The sequence below is a fragment of the Aplysia californica genome, unplaced genomic scaffold (genome assembly GCF_000002075.1).
Source record: "Aplysia californica isolate F4 #8 unplaced genomic scaffold, AplCal3.0 scaffold00545, whole genome shotgun sequence".
Lineage (NCBI taxonomy): Eukaryota > Metazoa > Mollusca > Gastropoda > Aplysiida > Aplysiidae > Aplysia > Aplysia californica.
The window spans coordinates 10,113-31,953 of record NW_004797815.1 but is presented as its reverse complement, the minus strand read 5'-3'; the positions used below and the strand labels follow the sequence as shown (position 1 = coordinate 31,953).

At 44.5% G+C, this 21,841-nt stretch overlaps 1 protein-coding gene across 1 annotated transcript; it reads right to left on the bottom strand.

Moving 5' to 3' along the window:
- Positions 1 to 10,112: 10,112 nt before the first annotated feature.
- On the bottom strand, positions 10,113 to 21,445 carry LOC101845491 (collagen alpha-1(I) chain; the record flags this gene model as incomplete). The annotated part of the gene is given in 4 exon segments (XM_013087098.2): positions 10,113 to 17,196; positions 18,230 to 18,961; positions 20,219 to 20,526; positions 21,380 to 21,445. Coding segments are annotated over 3 exon segments (4,860 nt in total). The 3' UTR covers positions 10,113 to 13,263.
- Positions 21,446 to 21,841: the final 396 nt, after the last annotated feature.

Here is a 21,841-nt window from a genome sequence, read left to right as displayed (position 1 = left end):
CCCCCCCCACACACACACAAAACAACCAGACAAGACACTCAAACTCTGACAAATCAATGTAAAAATAATAGTAAATTTTATTTTGTCATTGAATGGGAGAAAGAAACAAGAAGAAATACTACATAGAGATAGAGAATTGGCGAGTGAGAGAGAGAAACGGAAAGGAAAACTCGGTAACAGAACATGAACAATCCATCGGGACATTCCTCAATATGTCATGTCGATACGTATATTATGATATCAAATGTCTGATTGGTTACACAAAGTGAGTTCTTACACATGATTGGATAAAGGTACTAAAAAAAAAAACCCAACAAAATATCCAATCAAAAATGCAATGAATGTACAAACGCAAGTAAAAATCTATGTATATCATTATACATCGACATTGTTAAGAAAATGTGTTCACAAATATTTTCATACAGACAAGATCATCTCAAATAGTATATTACATTTCATAGGCAGCAATCATTGCAATTATCATATATAGTTTCTATTCTATAAAAAAGTCTAACCTAACTACTTGCAAAAACTGTACAGCAGCTCACACACATTCTGTTGACCACGACAAACAGGAGGAGAGACAGAATCGAACCCAGACACTCCACCACAGTTCTCTCATTCTCTTCATCACGCTTAGAGCTCACCCAACACCCCCACCCCTAAAAAAATCCCAACAATCCCCCCCCCAAAAAAAAAACAAAAAAAACAACAAACAACCAAAACCGAAGCTTTCTCCTCTCACAAATGTAGTGACCTGTGATTCTAAACATCAGGTTTGGATAAAATCAAATCCTTTCTCCAGATCAGATACTCAGGAGTGACTCAAAATGCAACCTCTTTCAGTAACAATTATACATGAAGTGATATGTATACCCACTCCTACACTACATTCAGCTACCCCCTCCTTTCACATTTTTGTAGCGTGGAACCATTTCAAATGTTCTGACATTTAATTGGAATTTGGAACCGAGCAAAAACAACCCGCCGTTATTCATTGCTGATTCAAAGACTAACACTCTTCTTTCAGTATGTCTAGGGTGCAAATCAGTTTCCCTTCTCATCAAGGAGAATTTGTAAATGTTATTTGACCGGAACAATAACCACATACTTATAGCGCAGTAAGTAAATCTGTTCTAGCCATTGTTGAGGGGCACACAGAAAGTCAAAGGACATCTGGACTATGAAAATTTTCCAGTGAAAAACGACAATGACATTCTGACTGAGCAAGCAGGACAGACAGACAGAGAGGCGAAGGGATGTATCTTCACTTCTGAGTTCCGTCGTCCTGTTAGCCCAGGTCAAGACAACAGAAAGACATCAAGGCGCTGTAGCCCGTACTTGTACACACACACAAGCGCATACACACACACGCACGCACACACACACACACATACACATATATGCTCACATTCAAACACACACGACCACTGTCGCCTGTTAGTTTACAGCACACTCACAAAACAACGGTCCCGACTGACCAGGAACAGATCTGGGCAAAATGACAAATACTGAAAAGAAGTAAAAGTAGAAGGCGCCGACCACATCTGAGCGTGATAACCATCCACTGATGTTGAAAGCTAAGACTGCATACATACAGAAAGGATCATGAACACCAAACAGCTAATGCCATTTGGAGACAATGAACACACCACACACCCAAGTCCTCACAGCGGACTCCGCCCACTGACCTCTGACCTTTACACACACTGCTACCTTTGTGTATATAAAAATATAACAAAAATAGCAAAAACAAAATCTAAGTCTGAATAAAAACAAACACTGAAGAAAAAAAAAAAAGGGTGAAAACAAAAGGACACAGTCCATCTAACACACACAAAAAAACAAAAAACTTTTCTTTAATACTTTTAAAACAATAATTATGAGATCATATCTTGTATAAAAAAGTGTACGGTAATCTCATCCTCATTAGACTGTCCCCATGGTTTTATGCGCCCCGCAATTATTTAGCAAAATCTGGTCATTTTTTGCATTAGAATTTCTGATTATCTTCCTTTATCATTCTTTGCTAAAATTAACAGAATCGCATAATTTCACATTTTTGGGCTCAGTTTACATAATTTCAGAAATTTTTTTCAAAAAAACGACGGGGACAGATTAGAGCTTGTCTTGCCGAGTACCTCACCCACAGACTTCCGTCACTCACTTGGTTTAGGTGTATACTTTGGTACCACGATGAACTTAAAGCCCTTTCAACATGAAATAATTTATAGTCAATTTATAAGTGGGTGGGGATACTCCCAGTAAGTACATTTCTTTGCTGAAATAAGATCCAGGCAATCAGGTGGAGAGGAAAGAGTTTTTCGTAAGAGTTTTACGGCACTTGCAACACAATAAGGTTCATATAAGTGCCGAAGAACAGATATGTGTCACAAGAGAGTAACATACACAAAGAAGAAAGAGGAGAGATAAGGACGATAGATGTTTGATAGGAAGGAAAGAAGGAGCAAATCACACCAGAGCACCCGCCAACCACCCATTGAGAGGAAAGAAAAACTTCCAAAAGTTACTGACATTAAAAACTCCCTGTTGGTGATTTGGTCCATGGTCATCCATATTCCTGTCAATTTCAATTCTACTGTGCATAAGAACATGGTTAATTCCCCCCCTTTGGGAATGGCCTAAAGACACTTCAGTCAGTAGCACCGCCCCGGGGGGGGGGGGGGGGAGGGTGTCTATGGTCATCCACATTGCTATCAATTACCTACTCTGGGCACCATGACCACTTGTTGTTAATGCTTTCTCTTTTAAAATGGCAAGTCTAACTTTTCACATGACAAAAAAAACAGCATAGCTCTACACACAAATCAGTAAAACTATCAAAACAGGACAAATAAATTAATCAACCAGGAACAAAACCTTCAAGGTTCAAAACAGAAGTGCCCTAACCTGATACGAAATGGCTATCAGCAGCAGCAGTACCTGTATTGATGAAAGCAGAAAGTTCACCCATGCATACATTCCTCCTTTCATGTGGGCTGAACATATCTGAAAAATGTCCTATACCTAACATTTAACGTAAATTATGTTGAAAGTTAGGTTTAGGACATTTTTCAGATAAAACCAGAGCCAGTCACATTAAAAAATGTTCACTTTTGCACACCAGCTGGCCCATTTAATCTGCTCCCAAATGTCAAAAAGGGATGCACAATTTTTTTTTTTCCATTCAAGTTTTCTATCAGCATTCACAAAGTAAGTCTTGAACATTTTGTTAAAACCTATTATAAGACCATACTGAACAAGACAGTGCTCGTCTACTTTCACTAGTTTGATAAGACTTTTCTCTCCAAATCTTTTTTCCCTCTGGAATTACAAGTCAATGCTATAGAACAGGGAGATCCATATAAAGTAAATTATTGAAGGTGTTCTGGTTGTGAGCTTCATTAAAAAGGAAGCAAAACACACACAAGAATTATAGTTAAATTGGGCTGAGCAAAAAGGCAAGATGACAGAAATAAATAAGGGGGAAAAATGCTACAGAAGTTGGCCGTACCAGTTGCGTCTTCAAACTACCCTCAAAGCAATAGTAAAATCTCCAGCAACAAAAAAAACGTGTTGAAAAGTGTAAAAATTACTCGCAAAAATATAGAAATCCTAAGGCAACAGAAAATAGGGTAATAGCCAAATTATTTCTTAAATATAAGTAAAAATACTTTTCGGGTAGCAATGCCAATCGGGCTTGTGTTAAAAAAATTCTTAAAATGCTTTTCATAAGTTACATTAACAGAAAAAAATCAGGAAAAAAAGGAACAGAAATAAGCAAAGGAACACAGATGTTGTTCAGCTTTTCTTTCGTTGGTAGTAACAGAACTGTAAAAAAATAAAAGTGGAAAATGCCACTTCGCACAGAGGCAAAAAAAAAAAATCAGCACAACATAATAATATAAAGAGGTTGCACAAGAACTCAACAGTTGTGGAGAACAGCAGTAACAGAGGTGGACAGGAAGAACGTAATGCTTCGTAATTATGGAATTCACATACACAGCGAGCAGCAGAATTTTCCTTGTTTATCTTTTCCACAAATGAAAATATCTCGAAGTCAATTAATTTAAAATGGGGTCAGATTAATAATTAATAAACCCGATGATAATTAATAAACCTGATGTTGGACTTTGAGAAGTACAAATGCCAGCAATTTCTTTAATCGATCTAAAAACAGTTTTCGATTTATTTACAAAAACAAGGAAGGAGGGAGTAAGTAATATAAGTTTGTAATATTTTTAAAAATATTTTCCGTACAGAAAACTTTCATTCCTCGGAAAGAAAGACACAGGAAGACAAATAAAAAGACAAGGAAGGAAGGAAGGAAGGTGAGGGCATTTGGACAGGTAAAAAACACAAAAAATTGAACATTGGCAGGCAGATTGAGATTGAAGCTTCAAAACAGAAAACAAGAGACGACTGACATCATATTTTCTTTGGTATGTCAACAGAAAAAAATTTGCGGAAGACAGCAGCGAGGAAAAGACGGGATGCGGTTGTGGAAGAGAAAAAATCATCATCAGAAGAAACAAAACGAGTCATCATAACCGTCACAAATGATGGAGACACTAAACAAAGTCACACTGATATGGTCGCTCTTAAGCACAAGGGGGCTATCCCAAAAATGCTGTTTTGAGAAAATCGAAAGTAAAGTTTTTTCCCCTTGTTCAGTTTCTTTAAAAGAAAGAGAAAAGAATTTTCTCTATAACCAAACAATATATACACAACACTGAAACCAAGCTTCTCCTACATGTAAGACAAATCCCACTTTTGGTGTAGGTTAAGGTTTCCGGAAATCCCCGGAATCTGGGTTAGCCCGCTTGTCCTTAAAACCGACCATATATCATGTACAATGTATGGAAAGCTTCAGTACAATCCGAGATTAAAAAAAAACTGCTATCAGGCTACAGTGAGAAAGTTAATTATCAGTACAGTGAAACCTTGTCGTATTTATTAGATCTGTATAACGACAGTTTGGGGGGCTGTACAGAGACTGCTCTGCTATGTGAGTTTATTTACTGCAGGCAGGTAAGCCAACTTTGAAAACATCATTTGACACTTTTTTGGGTTGTATCCAAATTTTGGGTCATTAACTGCTGGCAGCATAACATTTGCTGACAATAATTAGACTATGACAGAGACAACTTCTGCCTAAAGTGAGAGTTGGAGCATCACTGGAGCAAAGTAAAGGTTGACATAAATCAGTTTTGTTTAGTTGTAGGCGGATGGATGTTTTAGTTCAACCTTTTCCTGATCATAGAATCATTTCACTTTAAGTTTTAAAAAGTGAAAAGAAATGAATGTTCTGCCGTTAACTTAAACAGACCTAGAGCCTTACTTGAACTCCCGGCCCACAACAGAATCATGATCCCAACCATCAATTCAGATTGCATGTTTTTCCACAAGAAAAGGAGCAAATCTTTGATCTAAAACTAGAACACACAGGTCCCGTTGTCTTTTATTAGTTCATATGGCCTTTACTCAAAGCTTACACCCCAGTTACACTACATAGCCCTTACATGTTGGAGCAGAACGTGAGGCATAAAATGCAAAAGACAGGCAAAGAAAACAAAACCCAAAACTTGCAAGAAGAGATTGTTATCCCCCCTTACAAAACTTCAGAGAATTAACATTTCTGACAACGGCAACTTAACCTAACACATCCTCCCCCCTCCCCCAGACCCCACTCCAAGTATCTAAATTTCTAATTCATTTTTTTTTTTTTATAGATCTCTGAATTACCTATTACACTTGACATCCACACAACAAACCAAATAAGAGCACACACGAGTCAGCTCACTAACATAACCATAATAAGGAAAAGCAAACACATTACAATAATGTAAAAACATAATCTTATAAATAATAATAATAATAGTAGAAAACTCACAGTAGACAAACACACTCAGATCACAAAAAAATGTGTTTGAGACACAACCGCAAAGTAAGCGCGAAGAAGCCTCCTGTTTGTTCAATCGTACTAGAAAACATCACACACACACACACACACACACACACACACACACACACACGGTTCACTAACCCGCCTCCTGAGACAAACAAAATCTACTATATATGTATACGCTGAGTGCTGATATGTGTTTTTCTAGCCCGCCCATTATGTTGCACTCTCCACAGACACTTACTACGGTCTTACTCCCAAACGTCGTACGTGATCTGTCAAGTCCAACAGCAATACGGAGTCTCTCAATAATAATCATATACAAACAGCTGACGCTCTGAGACATCAAACTGTCCCCGTGGTTTTATGCACCCCGCATAATTTAGCAAAATTTGATAATTTTCTGCATAATTTCTGATTATTTTCCTTTATCATTCTTTGTTAAAATTAACAGAATCGCATTATAATTTCACATTTTTGGGCTCAGTTTGCATAATTTCAGAATTTTTCTTGCATAAAACGACGGGGACAGATCAAACAAGAGTCACACCAGAGAGTGGCTCAATCATGGCGGTACATCATCATGGTATAAGAGGAGAGGGAAAAAAAAAAGTCCACGCTAGACACATTCATGTCCTGTCAGTTCAGTCAAAAACTTGATCGTTGCTTTGTAAATTGTTCATTGATAAACTATTATAATGTTTTATGTACATATTTTACAAACAAGAACAAAATATTTCATTTCTCTCATGAGCAGCTCAAAACCAATGCAATATTATTGTACATACAGGTAATAATAATAATATTATATATAATGTCACACAAAATACGTGGTAACAGAAGTAATAAAACTGGCAGAGAAATTGCAAAAAAAAAAAAAAAACCCAACCCTGAAGTAACAGGGCAGCTTTGGAGCCTTACTGAAGTCAGCAAGACTCTCTCTGTACCTGAAAACACTACAAATGTCATTGTCAATCCTTATTTGGTAGTGCAGAATCAGCCCCTGATATGTGATAGCCTGACAATGGACACTTCTTGTGTGGACCGTATGAACTGAGTGTACTGTAAACATGCGCTCATCATTATTCACTTTATCTGTCTTCCCCCCCCCCTCTCCTCATCCCTACACATAACACAACACTTTCTTACTTGTAAATCAAGTAAAAGAAAAAGACAAGATGAACAGGTCTGTTTCAAACAGCGGTACTCACACATACACACGCTCTCTCTCACACACATGCACACAGAAACAGGCAAACTGTGGTTTGATCGATTATAGCAACAACAAATGAACTGCAAAAAAAGTTACAGAAGTAGTATTTCTCTGTCTGTCTGTCTCTCTCTCTCCCTCACAAGCACTCAGACAAAACGAAAACTGAATACATCTCACACACGGACACAAAACTTAAAGATTTAAACTTCTACCCAAATTTAAATTCCAATATCAAACCCACACATGAACACCTATAGCCTTCAGACACAACAGATGAACCAGATGAAATCTGGAAAATTAATTTTAAATCTTTAGGAAAAAATTTAGAGGCCACTGTCCAATTTTGACTACGGGGTCAGATACTACAAATTTGGTAAAACATCATGAATATAATAATGCATGATGACAGCTATCATAATTTTCAGTCAGATTTGTGAGAAAATGTTTTTTCTTTTTTTTCGCAAAGTCCTATTCCAGGTCCTTCTCTGACTCCGTCCATGTTGACTTACTTTTCTACAACTAGGAAATTTGCGGCAGCAATTCATACTGTTTTATAAAGAGTCGGTAAACTATGGTATATATTATATATATACTGCTGACGATTTTATAACCAATGGTATCAAGAACCATAGTGGGTCAGTCTTATTTTGGCCTTATAAATATTATATTCTATTCTGACGTTCAGATATACATAGATGCCACATTTCTTTCAGAGAATACTGAACAGTGGTAAAATTTCTTTTCTTACAGTAAATTTCCGTACAAATAATGAATCAACTTCATTCGAGAATATGAATTTGAATAACAAGCAAATTTCAAGGAAAGCTAAAAAACCTCCCCACATAGCAGCATGTGTCAGTGTGCACACTTTCAGCAACTACTGATTCACACCTTGTTCAACATTTTTTGCAAAGTGTGTATCTGAGTATGTGTATGTGTGTGTGTGTGTGTGTGTGTGTTTGAGTGCATATTTATGTGTGTTTGTGAGTGTGTATTTATGTGTGTGTGTTCGCGCGCGCGCATGCATGAGAGAATGAGTGAGCAAACGGGTCAGCGAAACATTCATTAAGTCAGAGGAAACGGTAAAGTAAAAGAAGTATTGCAGCAGACGGTAATAAAAAGAGTAAAAAGTTCACCAGAAAGACGAAGTAAAGCAGAAGAAATTAAATTTTCTTAAAAACCAACCCGACATTGAATATATGAGATCTCTTTGCTATGATTATAAATCTTGTTGGGTTTTAATTTCTACCAAGAAAACAGACCAACCTTTCAGACATTCATGATTCTGATTCTCTCAGAACACTCATATAACATATACCGCATTTCTTTCTCACATTCACGGCAGACAAGACAAAATTCAGGACCTTTTAAGTATAGAATACACTACCAAAAGTGTAACTTTTGTTTTAGTATGAGTTTTACAGCACTTGCAACACAATAAGGTCATAATATAAGTGCTGAAGATTAGAGGTGTTACAAGACAGTAGTAACAAACACAAAAAAGAAGGAGAGATATAAAGATGATAGACGTTTGATAAAAAAGAAGGAGCAGACCACACAAAAGAGCACCCGCCAACCACCCACAAAAGTGTAAGTGTTTTACGCGCCCATCAACACAAACAATTTAGATCAATCAGGAAGCTGGCCAATGCCAGGGAGGGCCAACGAGGACACAAGAAGGCACAGCACCCCTAAAGAAAGACAGAGATACTCCGAAAAATGAGCAGGAATTGAACTCATGTCTTTGGTATACTACGGTGAAGAACCTAACCATTACTGTTACTACACCCTAAACGGCAGTACACTCTTTTATGTTTGTTTTAGTAGAGGTTTTACGGGGCTTGCAACACAATAAGGTCATATAAGTGTCGAAGATTAGAGCTGTTACAAGAGAGTAACAAACATAAAAAAGAAGGAGGGGAGATAAAAGGAAGATAGAAGTATGATAGGGAAGAAGGAACAAACCACACCAGAGCACCTGCCAACCACCCACGCAGAACACTCTTTTTATACACATGCTCAAAAAACACAAAAAGAGTGGGGAGGAATAAAACAACAAATCCAACTAAAACTAGCTCTATCTGCTTTTACCCCAGTATCTGTCGCCAAAATATTCCCCTGACCCCTGCCTGACCTTGTCCTTCAAATCCCAGTTTCTACCCTGAAACGGAGCCCAAACCATACTCCTAACCCCAACCCTCCCCCTACCACCCATCCCTTGGCCACTAGTCAACCTAATCCTAACCTAACCATAGATAAAGTTACCCTATGAGTGGGGCTTTTATCCATTTGGACACCCAAGTAAGAAAAATACAAGAGCTGGGGGGGGGGGGGGGGGGGGGGGGGGGGGGGGAAGACAGAGAAAGAGAGAAAGGGAGAAGGACAGAGAAAGAGAGAAAGGAGAAGAAAAAGTCTACTTCAAGGCACTTGGTTGGTCAAGTAACACGAAAAACCAGGGGTGAGCTCACAGGCAGTACAAGCAGTCAGACAAATATACACATCTACCTCGCAACGCTCGCTACTGAATAATGTAAAGCAACGTACTATTATGCTGAGTACAGAGGACAGACAGAACAACTTTGTGAGAGTTCTGACGTCATTAATTTTTTTGAATTGAGAATTAAATATAATCCACACAATATAAGTTGGATCTTGGTTTCCAAAATTTTGACAACCAAGATCCAACTTAAGTTGGATTTATTGATTATAATAATTGATTTTCAATTTAAAAAAATAATAATTTGGGGCTTCAACGACGTTGCAGCTCGACTTTCAAAGATTAATAAATCAGAATAATGTGATTGAAATGTTTTCATTGAATTGAATAGCTGTCTTCCTCCTCTTTTAAACTTGATTAGAAAAGAAAAAAAAACAAACACCCCAAAACCCCAGAATCTGTGATTGTAAGCAAAAATCTTTATCAACTAATCAGTACCAATCACATTATGAACTATGAACCCAAATTACGACAAAAGACGAAATTGCCACAGATTATATAGGAGGAACATCATGTGATAGCTTTATTTTGGTCAGAATTTGGAACAATCATAAAACAATGTTATAATGTGCCTTTGCTATTTCAGTGGAAAATTTTTATAGTGATTTTTCTATTTATAATAAATTTCTTTTTTTTTAAACTAAAAAGAAATGGCTCTTAATTTAAAGAAAATCCCAAAGTAAACATAAAGTTACACCTCAAACAGGATGATTTCTCTCTTTTAAAAGTAAAGGGTCAATTTGAAAGATGTCTTTCTACTGCTTGAAATGTCATGGTCATGCTCATGACAAAATTTCTAACGAGGTAACATTATTTTTCACTGCCATTGACGCATTCATTACTTCATCTATTTAGGTAAATAAATCATCAGACCCTTCCAACTGGAGAAAAAAAATTTATATTACAGAATGTACTTCCTACATTAACATTTTTGAACCTATCATTACCGACATCAAATTAATAGGAAACAAAAGTAAAGGACTCCGAGAAAAAAGAAATGCAAACTTAAATTTCATAAAAATTGTCACATGAATATACTGTCTCATTCATTGAAGGACCGAAGGACCCCAACATATTTTTGACACACACCCGACCACACAAGAAGCAAACACCCCTGTAATAATAATAAGCTTTCAAACAGATAAAAGCACGTACTCAGTAATAGTGCACGAGGTACACACACGTACAAAAACAACCAAAATCCAAACAAAGTTTATGGCAACAGGATCTTGACACTTTTTGGTGTATAACCAACAGAGACGGGTACGTAAATTCCTTCCGGAATTGTCTGCCAGTCAGCAGACCCCCCCCCCCCCCACCCCCACCCCCCAATTAGCATTTCCCATGCCCTGTGGTTTCAGCAACATCAGCTGTCTTTGGAAGAAGTTTGTCAGCTTTTCCCAAAAAAAAATTATACAAAAAACAAAGCAAAGTAAAAATTAGTAAGCACAATTATAGACACATCCATAGTAAAGATCTTCTATTGCTGATGGGCATGTAGAGAGAGAGAAAAAAAGCACAAAACATCACCCCTTCTTCAGCATCACAAAGAACACATTTCATAATTATTATTATCATCATCATCATAATAAAAGCTCTTCAATGGTTACAGTTGTGTACAGTAAATAGAGAGAAGGAAGAAGAAAAAAAAATCCCCAACAAACTATTATTATTATGAGCTGAGAACAAATTGAGCCACTAATCAGCAAAAGAGAACAGCTTGGGCGAAATCTCCATCAAGTGAAAGCAGAACAGCTACAGAGGTAAAAGTAATCCTTCGTACGTCTTTTCTTACTTTTTTTCTTCTGTTTTTCACTCCTTGGGTTAACAACACTAACACCAAGGAGTGTGAACAACTCCAGAGAAATCAACCCCATGGCACGATTATACTACAACAAAGTCCACTAGGACGTCCGTCTGTCTGTCCCTGGTGGTGGGAGCCCCGAGACAACGAGTCACTTGCGCAGGGCTGGTAGCGGTACCAGTACTGGTGGTATTCAAAGTCCAGAATCGGTAAAGTACTGGAACTCAATATTGCCGGTACCAGTACTGGCGGTATTCGATGTCCAGTACTAGTAAAGTACCAGAACTCTATATAATGCCGGTACCGCTACTGGCAGTATTCAAAGTCCAGCATCGGTAAAGTACTGGAACTCATTAATATTGCCGGTAACGGCACTGGCGGTATTCGAAGTCCAGTACTAGTCAAGTACCAGAACTCAATATTGCCGGTACCGGTACTGGTGATATTCGAAGTCCAGTACCAAGTTAATACCGGAACTCAAAATACTGCCAGTACTGCCCGGCCATAGAACCCACTTATTTTATTCTTCCACAAAGTGTCAGCAGATCAATCAACGGTTGGTGGGTGGAGCATCTGCCGAGGCTATGATGCGGATTACAAGGCCAGCGATGTCGGCGACGATACCGGTATATCCAGGAGGCGGTACCCTGTGTGGCAGTTGGACCTGTTGGAGAACGACAACGTGACACCAATCATAATCATCATCTCGCTCACAGCTGCCAACCATGGAGAAACTACAGCGCTCTGCACAATAAATTCTTCCTGTAGACTTCACCAAGTAGAATACTCCTGTTACCTCCACTCTGGCAAGCTCTTATATTCCTCTTTGTTTCACAGAATTTCTTAAAGAATTCCATTTTGTAAGGTACTCCCTTTGAATTCTGCTTTTTTACTCCTTTTCGATTTCGGTACGAACAATACTCCAACTGAATTCACCTTCGAACTGTACGGTACTCCTACTAGCATCTGCAGAGCACTATACCCCTGAAAGATTCAACTTCATATCATAACTCCAGTATAAATCCACTTTGAACTGAACTCGTATCTTATTCCACTTTGAACCGTACTCCAATCGGGCTCCACACTCTCCATCACAATTATTATGTACTCCTCAACGAATCCACTTTCAACCATAACGTAACTTCAACCCGTTCCACTTTGTAATTATGTAAGTGCTTGTTCCATATTCCAGCGTACTTAACACACACAATTTACGAATTCCCTTTGCAGCCAACTGTAAATCCAAAATTCAGTTTCACAGGTGTGAGATACACTCAACTGTATGTAATAACGGATATGTAACGAAAGCAATATGTAACGAAAGCAATACTTTCCGCGAAGATCTAATACATCAACATATTACTGTGAGCAGATCAGAGGGAGGGCGGGCTAGTGTGAGTAGCCAGTGGCTTGACGATGCAAGCTCACAGTAGTTGCTGGATAGAGAGAAAAAAAGCGAGAGCAATGCAGTGCTGTGCACAGTCATGGACCGGAGAATTCTTTGTTCGTCAGATAACAGTAGGGGGGGTACATTGATGACGGTTGGCAGTTGGTGAAGGTCGTCGGGTCATCACGCGGGTGGTGTCAGAGACGTTGGGAGTTGTCACTGGTGAGGCGAGCGGGACGCAGATGAGTGATGCGGCTGGCAGGGTGGTGGGTGAAGGAGCTATGTACATCTGTCTGACATATGTTTATGGTGGTGGTGGTGGAGGAGGAGGAGGAGGAGGATGTGGAGATGGAGGTGGCGTCGTGAAGTAGGAGAGAACGAGGTGGTGGTGGTGGTCGTTGCGATAATGAGAAGCAGGCAGGCTGGCTGGGGGAGGGGGGGGAGACGTGATCGAGTCTCAGCTGGGCCCCGGCATGTTGGGCATCATGCCATACGGCTGTCCGGGCGGACCACCCATCATGGCGGGCAACATCTGCCGAGGCGGGCCGCGGGCCGAGCTGGCGTAATAGTCCTGCTGGTAAGGGGGGTACTGCATGCCGCTATACTGCCCCGATGCCCCGGGGGGCATTCCCGCCATGCCCGGTCCAGGCATTCTCATGCCTGGCATACCCGGGTGTCGGGCCATTGAGGGTCCGTGCATGGGGCCCATGTGTCCGTGTGGGGGCATTGGCCCGGCCATTGAACTGTGGGGGGATGGGCCCGCCATAGGGCCGTGAGGGGAAGGTCCGGGCATGGGACCGTGAGGGGAAGGACCGGGCATGGGACCACCTAGTGGTGATGGTCCAGACATAGGTCCATGAGGTGAAGGTCCGGACATGGGTCCGTGAGGTGAGGGTCCGGACATGGGTCCATGAGGTGAGGGTCCGGACATGGGTCCATGAGGTGAGGGTCCAGACATGGGACCGTGAGGAGATGGACCTGACATTGGACCGGGCATGGGGCCATGAGGGGATGGTCCGGACATAGGTCCGTGAGGGGATGGGCCAGACATAGGCCCATGTGGCGAGGGTCCGGACATGGGTCCATGTGGTGAGGGTCCGGACATGGGTCCGTGAGGTGAAGGACCGGACATAGGCCCATGTGGCGACGGACCTGACATGGGTCCATGGGGCGAAGGGACTGGCATGGGGCCCGGCATTGGTCCGTGAGGTGAGGGTCCCGTCATGGCCCCAGGCATGGGCGGCCCGTGTGGCGAGTGAACGGGCATCCCCGCAGACACATGCGGCGAAGAGCCCGGCATACTGCCAGGGGGCATGCTGGGGCCGTGCATAGAGGTCATGGGGCCGTGTGGCGGGCCGGGGGCCATGTGCGGGGAGGGGCCACCCGATGGGGCTGACCCTGGGGGCATGGGGCCGTGGGGTGACGAAACAGGCATCTGGCTGTTCCCTTGCATCATCATGGCCGCGTGGGCCTGAGCCTGCGCCTGAGCTTGCTCAATGGACGGACCGCTGTTCATGTAGCCGCCCATCCCGGGGATCGGTGACACGCAGTCCAAACTCCCCGGACCCATCCCAGGGGGCAGCGGGCGCATAGAGCCGGGGGAATGTCCGGGCCGCATGGGTCCCCCCATCATCATGGGGTCCGGGGGTCCGCCCATCATGGGACCAGGTCCGGGTGGCATGGGACCGGGCCCCCCGCCCATCGAGACATGGTTGTCCATGGGTCCCATCGAGCCCACCTGGGGCGGGAGGACGGGGCCCGAACTCTGCATCGCTTGCATGTCTCCCACGCTGGGGCTTCGCATCATGGAGGAGTGGTGCATAGCGATCGTGGCTTGGTTCACGAACTCAGGTCCCATGGCCACGGCCGCCGACAACGCGTTGGTCATGGGAGCTCGCGGCCCGCCGGTGGGTGAGGAATTGGGGAAGTACTGGAGGTTGGAGGACGGGTTCTTGCCGTCCATCCCGCTCATGGGCGAGGGGAAGCGCGGCATGTTGTAGTCCAGGTCCGGCCGCGGCTTCCCGGGGACGGTGGCGGCCGGCGGCTGCGATGTGGGGGGGTTGGCCGGCAGGTACTGGATGGTGTTGTGTCCCTTCTGCTGGATTTGAACACTGGAGTTGGAGCTGGAGGTCATGGGGAAGGAAGGGGAGGGCACTCCGGGGGGAGGCTGGGAGCCCGCGGCTGCGCCGGCCGTCATCTGGGGGTGCGAGAGTGGCGGGCTGGTGAATTGTCCCCCTTTGGTCACAGCGGGAGGGGTGGCGGGCATGCTGGAGGAAGAGCTAGGTCTGTGTGGGGGGATGGGACCGGTGGGTGCGCTCACACCCGGGCCCATGGAGGCTTGCGGGGGTCCTGGGGCGGGGCCCATGCTGGAGCAAGGAGGCCCTCCTCCTCCTCCCGGGGGGATGGGACCTCCCATGGAGGGCCCCATCATTGTCTGGGACTGAGCCATGTGGTGGTGAGGCATCCTCGGACCTCCCGCCCCGGGCATCATCGCTGACGGGTGACCGCCCCCGGGTCCCATGACCCCCATACCTCCGTTAGCGCCGGGGGGGATTCCCCCGTGAGGCATCGGGTGCTGGCCGGGGGGACACGGGGGCACTCCCCCAGCCGCGGCGGCGGCAGCCATGTGCGACGACTCGCTGCTCATGCTCTGCATCTGCATGTTGACGTAGCTGTTCATGGCCGGGTGGCTGGGCACGTTGACCTGCGAGATGGACATGTTGGTGGCGATGTACGTATTGTTCACGCTAGGGACCGGGCCCGCCTGCGTTGAGCCGCCGCCCACACCACCTGCGTTGTTCGTGTGCGAGTTCAGAGGGCCCACTGCGTTGGACACGGGCGAGGAAGAGGTAGTTGGGGCTGCGGGCATGCCTCCACCATTGCTGCTGTTGGCCGCGGTGGCACCACCACCACCTCCTCCTCCACCCCCGCCGCTGTTGCTGCTCATCTGACCTTGAACTTGGATGCTGTGGAAGGGCCCGCCTTGCATCATATTCTGCTGCATTTGATTGGACAAGTTCTCAACACCTTTCGCCAGATTGGCCAGGCTTGCGGAGGTGATGTTGGACATGGAGGACGAGGAAGTCTTACTGGTGGCCATGCTGGGGTTCGGGGTGTGCGGGGCGCTGTTTACGCCGTTACTGAGCGGCGTCGGGTCAAAGTGAGACAACCTCATGCTAGCACCAGGGTTGGGGACGGGGCCCGCCGAGTGGGGTCCTCCGGACGAGTGGGGGCCCCCGGCGGAGTGGGGACCCCCGACCGAATGTGGGGTGGAGGGCTGCTGACCGGTGAGGGGGGAGGGGCCGGGGGCGCTGACCACAGGGGAGTTGGCAATATGGCCGCCCCCACCGCCACCAGACGCTTGGCTGGAGTTGGACAAGGGACCTTTTGCCGGGCCCGTGCCTGCGTGGAGTGGAGAGTTAACGTGGTTGTTGAAGTGCGGCCCGCCTGCACCACCTACACCCGTCGGCGTGTTTGAGCAGGCCATAGGACCGTTGTTGTTGTTGTTGTTGTTATTGTTATTATTGTTGTTGTTATTATTGGCTGTTACTGCTCCGGCACCCCCACCCTCGTCCCCACCGTTCCCCGCCACAAACGCCGAGTTGAGCTGCTTGGTGATCGTCAATTCCTGGCCCTCGAACTGACTGAGGTGGTAGTGGATTTTCGTCGGGGACGGCGTCTGCTGCAGGTTGCCCTTGGCGTAGCCGCCGTCGTCACTGTCGTCCCGCTTCCTCTTCTGCGCCTGAGCGTAGCTGGGCGGGGGTTTGCTGTTGCTGCCACTGGTCGAGCTGGCGGTGATCGGGGGCACGACCCCGCCCATGGTCTCCGGGTTGAACTGCTCGGGGTTCCCCGCCCGGTGCAGGGTCACCTGAGTGGGCGCCTTCATCCCGGGGCCTCCCATCATCCCGTTGGGCCCCATCATGTGCGCTGGTCTCATGGGACCCGGATGCCGAGGGCCGCCCGGCCCGTGAGGTCCCGCTGGCCCCATCCCCGGAGGCATAGCTCCTGCCATCGTTGGATCGAACCCTGGCTCCATGGGTCCGTTAGGTGGCATGCCGTGTGGAGGGCCGTAGCCCGGCATCCCGGACATAGGGTCCATCCCCATCTGCGGAGGCCGGCACATATCCGGCGGCGCTCCGTACATGGCCATACTCTCCGGGTCCATCCCTGGCCCCATGGGAGGCCCGTGTGGCATGGGCATCCTCATCCCGTTCATCCCTGGCGAAGTGGGGCCGCCCATACCTCCGTGCTTCTGTGAGATGGAGGACAGGTAGGAGGGCGGGGGAGGGCCGGGCTCCATGTGACCCCCGCGACCCATGTGCTGCATGCGCTGCTGCTTCTCCATCCAGTACTCCTGCTGCACGTGAATCCAGTCTCGCTGGGCTTGGTACTGGGGAAGGAAAGAAAGTTTGTTTAAGTAGAGGTTTTTCGGCGCTTGCAACTGCATAAGGTCATATGAGCGCCAGAAGATTAGAGGTGTTACAAGAGAGTAACAAACATAAAAAAGAAGTTTTAGTTTAGTTTTAGTAAGTGTTTTACGGCACTTGCAACACAATAAGGTCATATAAGTGCCGAAGATTAGAGGTGTTACAAGAGAGTAACATACACAAAAAAGAAGGAGGGGAGACAAGGACAATAGATGTTTCAACGAAAGAAGAAGCAAACCACACCAGAGCACCCGCCAACTACCCACACAGTCATTTCGAGCTGGGCGAAAGCAAGTTAGACAGACAGAAACAAAAGAGTGAAAGAAGAGAAGTAAGACCCTACCAGTGGCGCTCTCCAACCATCCCCTGTCACACACTTGTACCCACTACTGGTACAATACTGTACCAACAGGACAAACCCAAACTGACAGACCGACCGACCGACCGACAAACACTAACAGCAGAAATGAAGGACATAGGCAAAAAAGTTGAGAAATGTGAGGCATTGTGGTGAAACCAGGTGCTCGTCAAAATAATCAAGTCAAAATAATCAAGTCAAAATAATCAAGTCAAAATAATCAAGTCAAAATAATCAAGTCAAAAGAAACTGGCATTTTTCTGTCTGTTTGGCAATTGTTAGTAAATTTTTTATTTTTTTTTACTCAATTTAAAAACACATTTCTGTGTGGATTTTACTGGAAAAAATGCTGATTTACGGCACAAAACTGTTAAATCGCAGTTTTGAAGGACGCTCAAGCTTTGAAAGTCACCAAACTTTGGTGGCCATTTTCTCATTTATTTTGCCTCTGAAATCAGGCGACCCCCACCTCCCTCGACCTCAAATATTTCGACTTTCGTTCATGATAGATGCATATTTTTTTCACTGAAAGCAAGACGAACGAACAAGCTTTACAATGACACCAATAACTCCACATGTCCAAAAACTGACAAGAGCCAGATTCCACCGCGTCGTGACACATATTACTGGACGCATACCTGGTCTTTGCCGTTCATGCCAGGTGGCATGCCAGGCGGGCCACGCGGCCCATACGGAGACATGCCAGGCTGCATCATGTGCTGCGGGTGCTGAGGTCCCATCATGCCGTGGGGTGGCATCATCCCGCCTTGTGACATCATAGCCTGCTGCTGTGACATCATCGCTTGTTGCTGCGACGTCATCATGCCTGGCGGCCCGCCCGGGTACATTCCCCCCGGGTGCCCGTCCATGGGCGGCTGGCGGCCGTCCTGCTGTCCAACGCTGCCCATGAGCATCTGGTGGATCTTGGTGAGCTGAGCCAGGCCCTTAGACCGGTGCTGTCGCTGCTCGGGGGTCAAGTTCTCATCCGGGATCTGGCTGGACGAAATCGTCGACATATGGGGACCCCCCGGTCCCATCATCAGCTCTCCTTCCATGTCCATCATTCCAGGTCCGAACCCCGGCCCCATGCCCGGGTGGTGGTGGTGTGGGTGCGGTGCGCCACAGCCCTGTCCCGGCCAGCCGCCCATCATGCGGGGTCCCGGACCCCCGGGGGCGTACGGTCCGTTTGGCGGCATCCCGCCCGGTCCCATCATACTGGGGTCTTCCATGCCGGGGCCCGGGTGAGGTCCCCATGATCCCGGCGTGGGTCCGTGCATCCGCATCATGCCCATGGGGACTTGTCCTTTCATGGGACCCGACATTCCATGTGGCATTCCTGCCCGAAAGTTGTTGGCCTTCAGTGGATTTTTCTGTAAGGATAAAAAGAATTCAAGAGCCTGAGAACTTGTGTGAGAACATGTTTTTTACAAAATGAGCATAATGAATCTTTTACATTTCACTCTTTGTCTCTGCACTTTTGTTGCCATCTGTTGTTATCGATCCACAACTTTCGATTCCATCTAAAAATAAAATTATTGTGTGTTTCGAAAACATCCTGTAAAAAGAAGATTTTGCAATACTATTCAACAATAAGTGATCTCTGTGAGCTTCGCACACTTTAGAAAAACGAAGTTAATCTTTGAATGTGATTCTGACAGCGACTTTTACTTTACTTTACTTTACTTTACTTTTCCGACTCAGCGGACATCTGGATTCTAGTCCTTCGGCCTGAAGCCTTTTCTGACAGAGACAAGGAGAAAATGAAAGAACACAGCTCCTGGACAGCATGCTTGCTACTATGCCTAACAACCCACTGACATGACTCAACGTGCCAGTTTTAAGACGCAACACAACACAAAAATGTAAGCCACATAAAAGTTGTTATTTTCTGCTTGGAATATTTATATGAACTCGGTGAAAGTTTGCGGTAAATAGCATAATCAGACACAAATTCGTCATTTCGAAGAAAGCAGATATGCCCAAGAGGCTGGAGCAATGATGAAGAAAGGAAAGAAGCAAGGAAGGAGACGATACAACAAAACAAATATTACATGTCAATGTGTACATCTGAGCTTATGAGTGCATGCATGACAATATTCATACATTTAAAGGTCGGGCATTGTGGCATAATCAGGTGCTCATCAAAATAGTGAAATGAGATATATTGGCATTTTTCTGACAGTTCAGCAATTTTTTTTCGAATTTTTTTTTTTTGGGGGCTCAACACCTTTTATGCCCATTTAAAAACACATTTATGTGCGGATTTTACTGAAAAACATTGATTAAAGGCACAAAAAATGTCAATTGTCAGTTTTCAAGGACTCTCAAGCTATGGAAATTACCGAACTTTGGCAGCCATTTTCACATTAATTTTACCTCTAAAACCATCGACGCTGACCTCCTTCAACCGCAGATATTTCAACTTCTATTCAACATAGATCTAGATGGATATTTTTTTCACCAAAAGTAAGGCAAATGACCGCGCTTTATTGTTACTTTACCCAAGTCATGACAAGGACATGTGGTTACTTGAGGGAGGCATCGCGCTGCCAAGAGTGAAATGCTCGCAGCTAAAGGGATTTGAAAACAATAACAACAACAACCCAAATCGTGAAGATTTCAGCTACCTGTAGAAAGGCCTTGGTGTCCGGGTGCTCCGAGTGGTACTGTAAGATGCTCTTGCACTGGCCGCGCCGGACGCTCTGGGCCGCCTGATTGGCTAAGTTTGTGGAGAAGACGAAGATCTCGCTCTGCTGCTGCATGAAGGGCGGCTCTAGAGAGGTGACCACGCCCCCTGGACCTCCGGGGGCCGCCGACATCATGGAGGCCGGGGTCGTGACCCCTGAGGGGGGTCGCTGGGGCGCGCTGGACTGGGGGGACGACTTCTGGTTCTCCAGACCCACCGAACCCGGCTTGCCATTCTCCGTCTTTACATCTGTGGCAGAAGACAGAATCAAAACGAGATATGAGAAACGACAGAGAAAACAATAAAAGACAATATGAGAAGTGGCAGAAGAGAACATCGAAAGGAGATATGAGAGACGACAGAAGACAACAAGATAAAAGGATATATGAGAATGACAGAAAAAGGCGTTGAAAGAATATACGAGAAGTGACAGAAAAAAGCGTAAAAAGAATACATGAGAGACGACAGAAGAATGCGTTGAAAGAATATATGAGAAACGACAGAAAAATGCATTTAAAGAATATATGAGAAACGACAGAAAAATGCATTGAAAGAATATATGTGAAGTGACAGAAGAAGGCGTTGAAAGAATATAGGAGAAACGACAGAAGAAAACAATAAAAGAATATATGAGAAGTGACAGAAAAAAGTGTTAAAAGAATAAAAAGGGATGTTACAGAAAAGTGTTGAAAGAACATATGAGAGGTACTAGAAAGGTACATCAAAGTTACAGAAGAAACAAAAAAAACAAAAAAAACAAAGAAATAGAAAAAAAAAGCAAAGAACTATTATTAAATTCTAGATGTGACTGAAAAAACCCTCAAAAGAATGTGAAGAGACCAAAGAAAATCAACGCAATATAATATGTTAGGCCTTTGGAAGCGAGATCGGAGCAACCTGGTTTTTTTTGTTAGTTCTTTAAGTTGTTGGTTTTTTTAAATAATCTAAATTTAAGTTGATTTTCCCCCAAAAAATCTAAATTTAAGTTGATTTTCCCCCAAAAAAATCTAAATTTAAGTTGATTTTCCCCCAAAAAATGTAAGTTGATAGGGTGAAAAACATTCATAGCAAAACGACGATGTGTTACAAAAACTTTTCTCACCTGATTTCTTTTCCAATTTGATCCTCTTGTTATTGTTATCTTCTGTCTTCACAGCAATGTTCCCGTCTAGGAAGGAGAGAGGGAGGAAAAAACAAGCGGAGAGTTATTCACCACTACTTGGTAAAAACAATCATGTTTTAGTCAGTGTTTCATGGCCCTTGCAACACAATAAGGTCATAGAAGTGCCGAAGATTAGAGGTGTTACAAGAGAGTAACAAACATTTTAAAAAGAACGAGGGGAGATAAAGACGATAGACGCTTGAAGGGAAAATTATACCAGAGCACCCGCCAACCACCCAGATTAACAATCAACTATAGCTGACAACTTAGCAAAACTGAAAAAAAGACTACCCATACAGTGGGTCAAGATGGTGGGTGGGTACTGAGTACTGGCCAAGTAGATTTAATTACCCCCCCCCCCTTCCAAACCCTTCACTACCTTTGAAATATAAAGTTCTATCT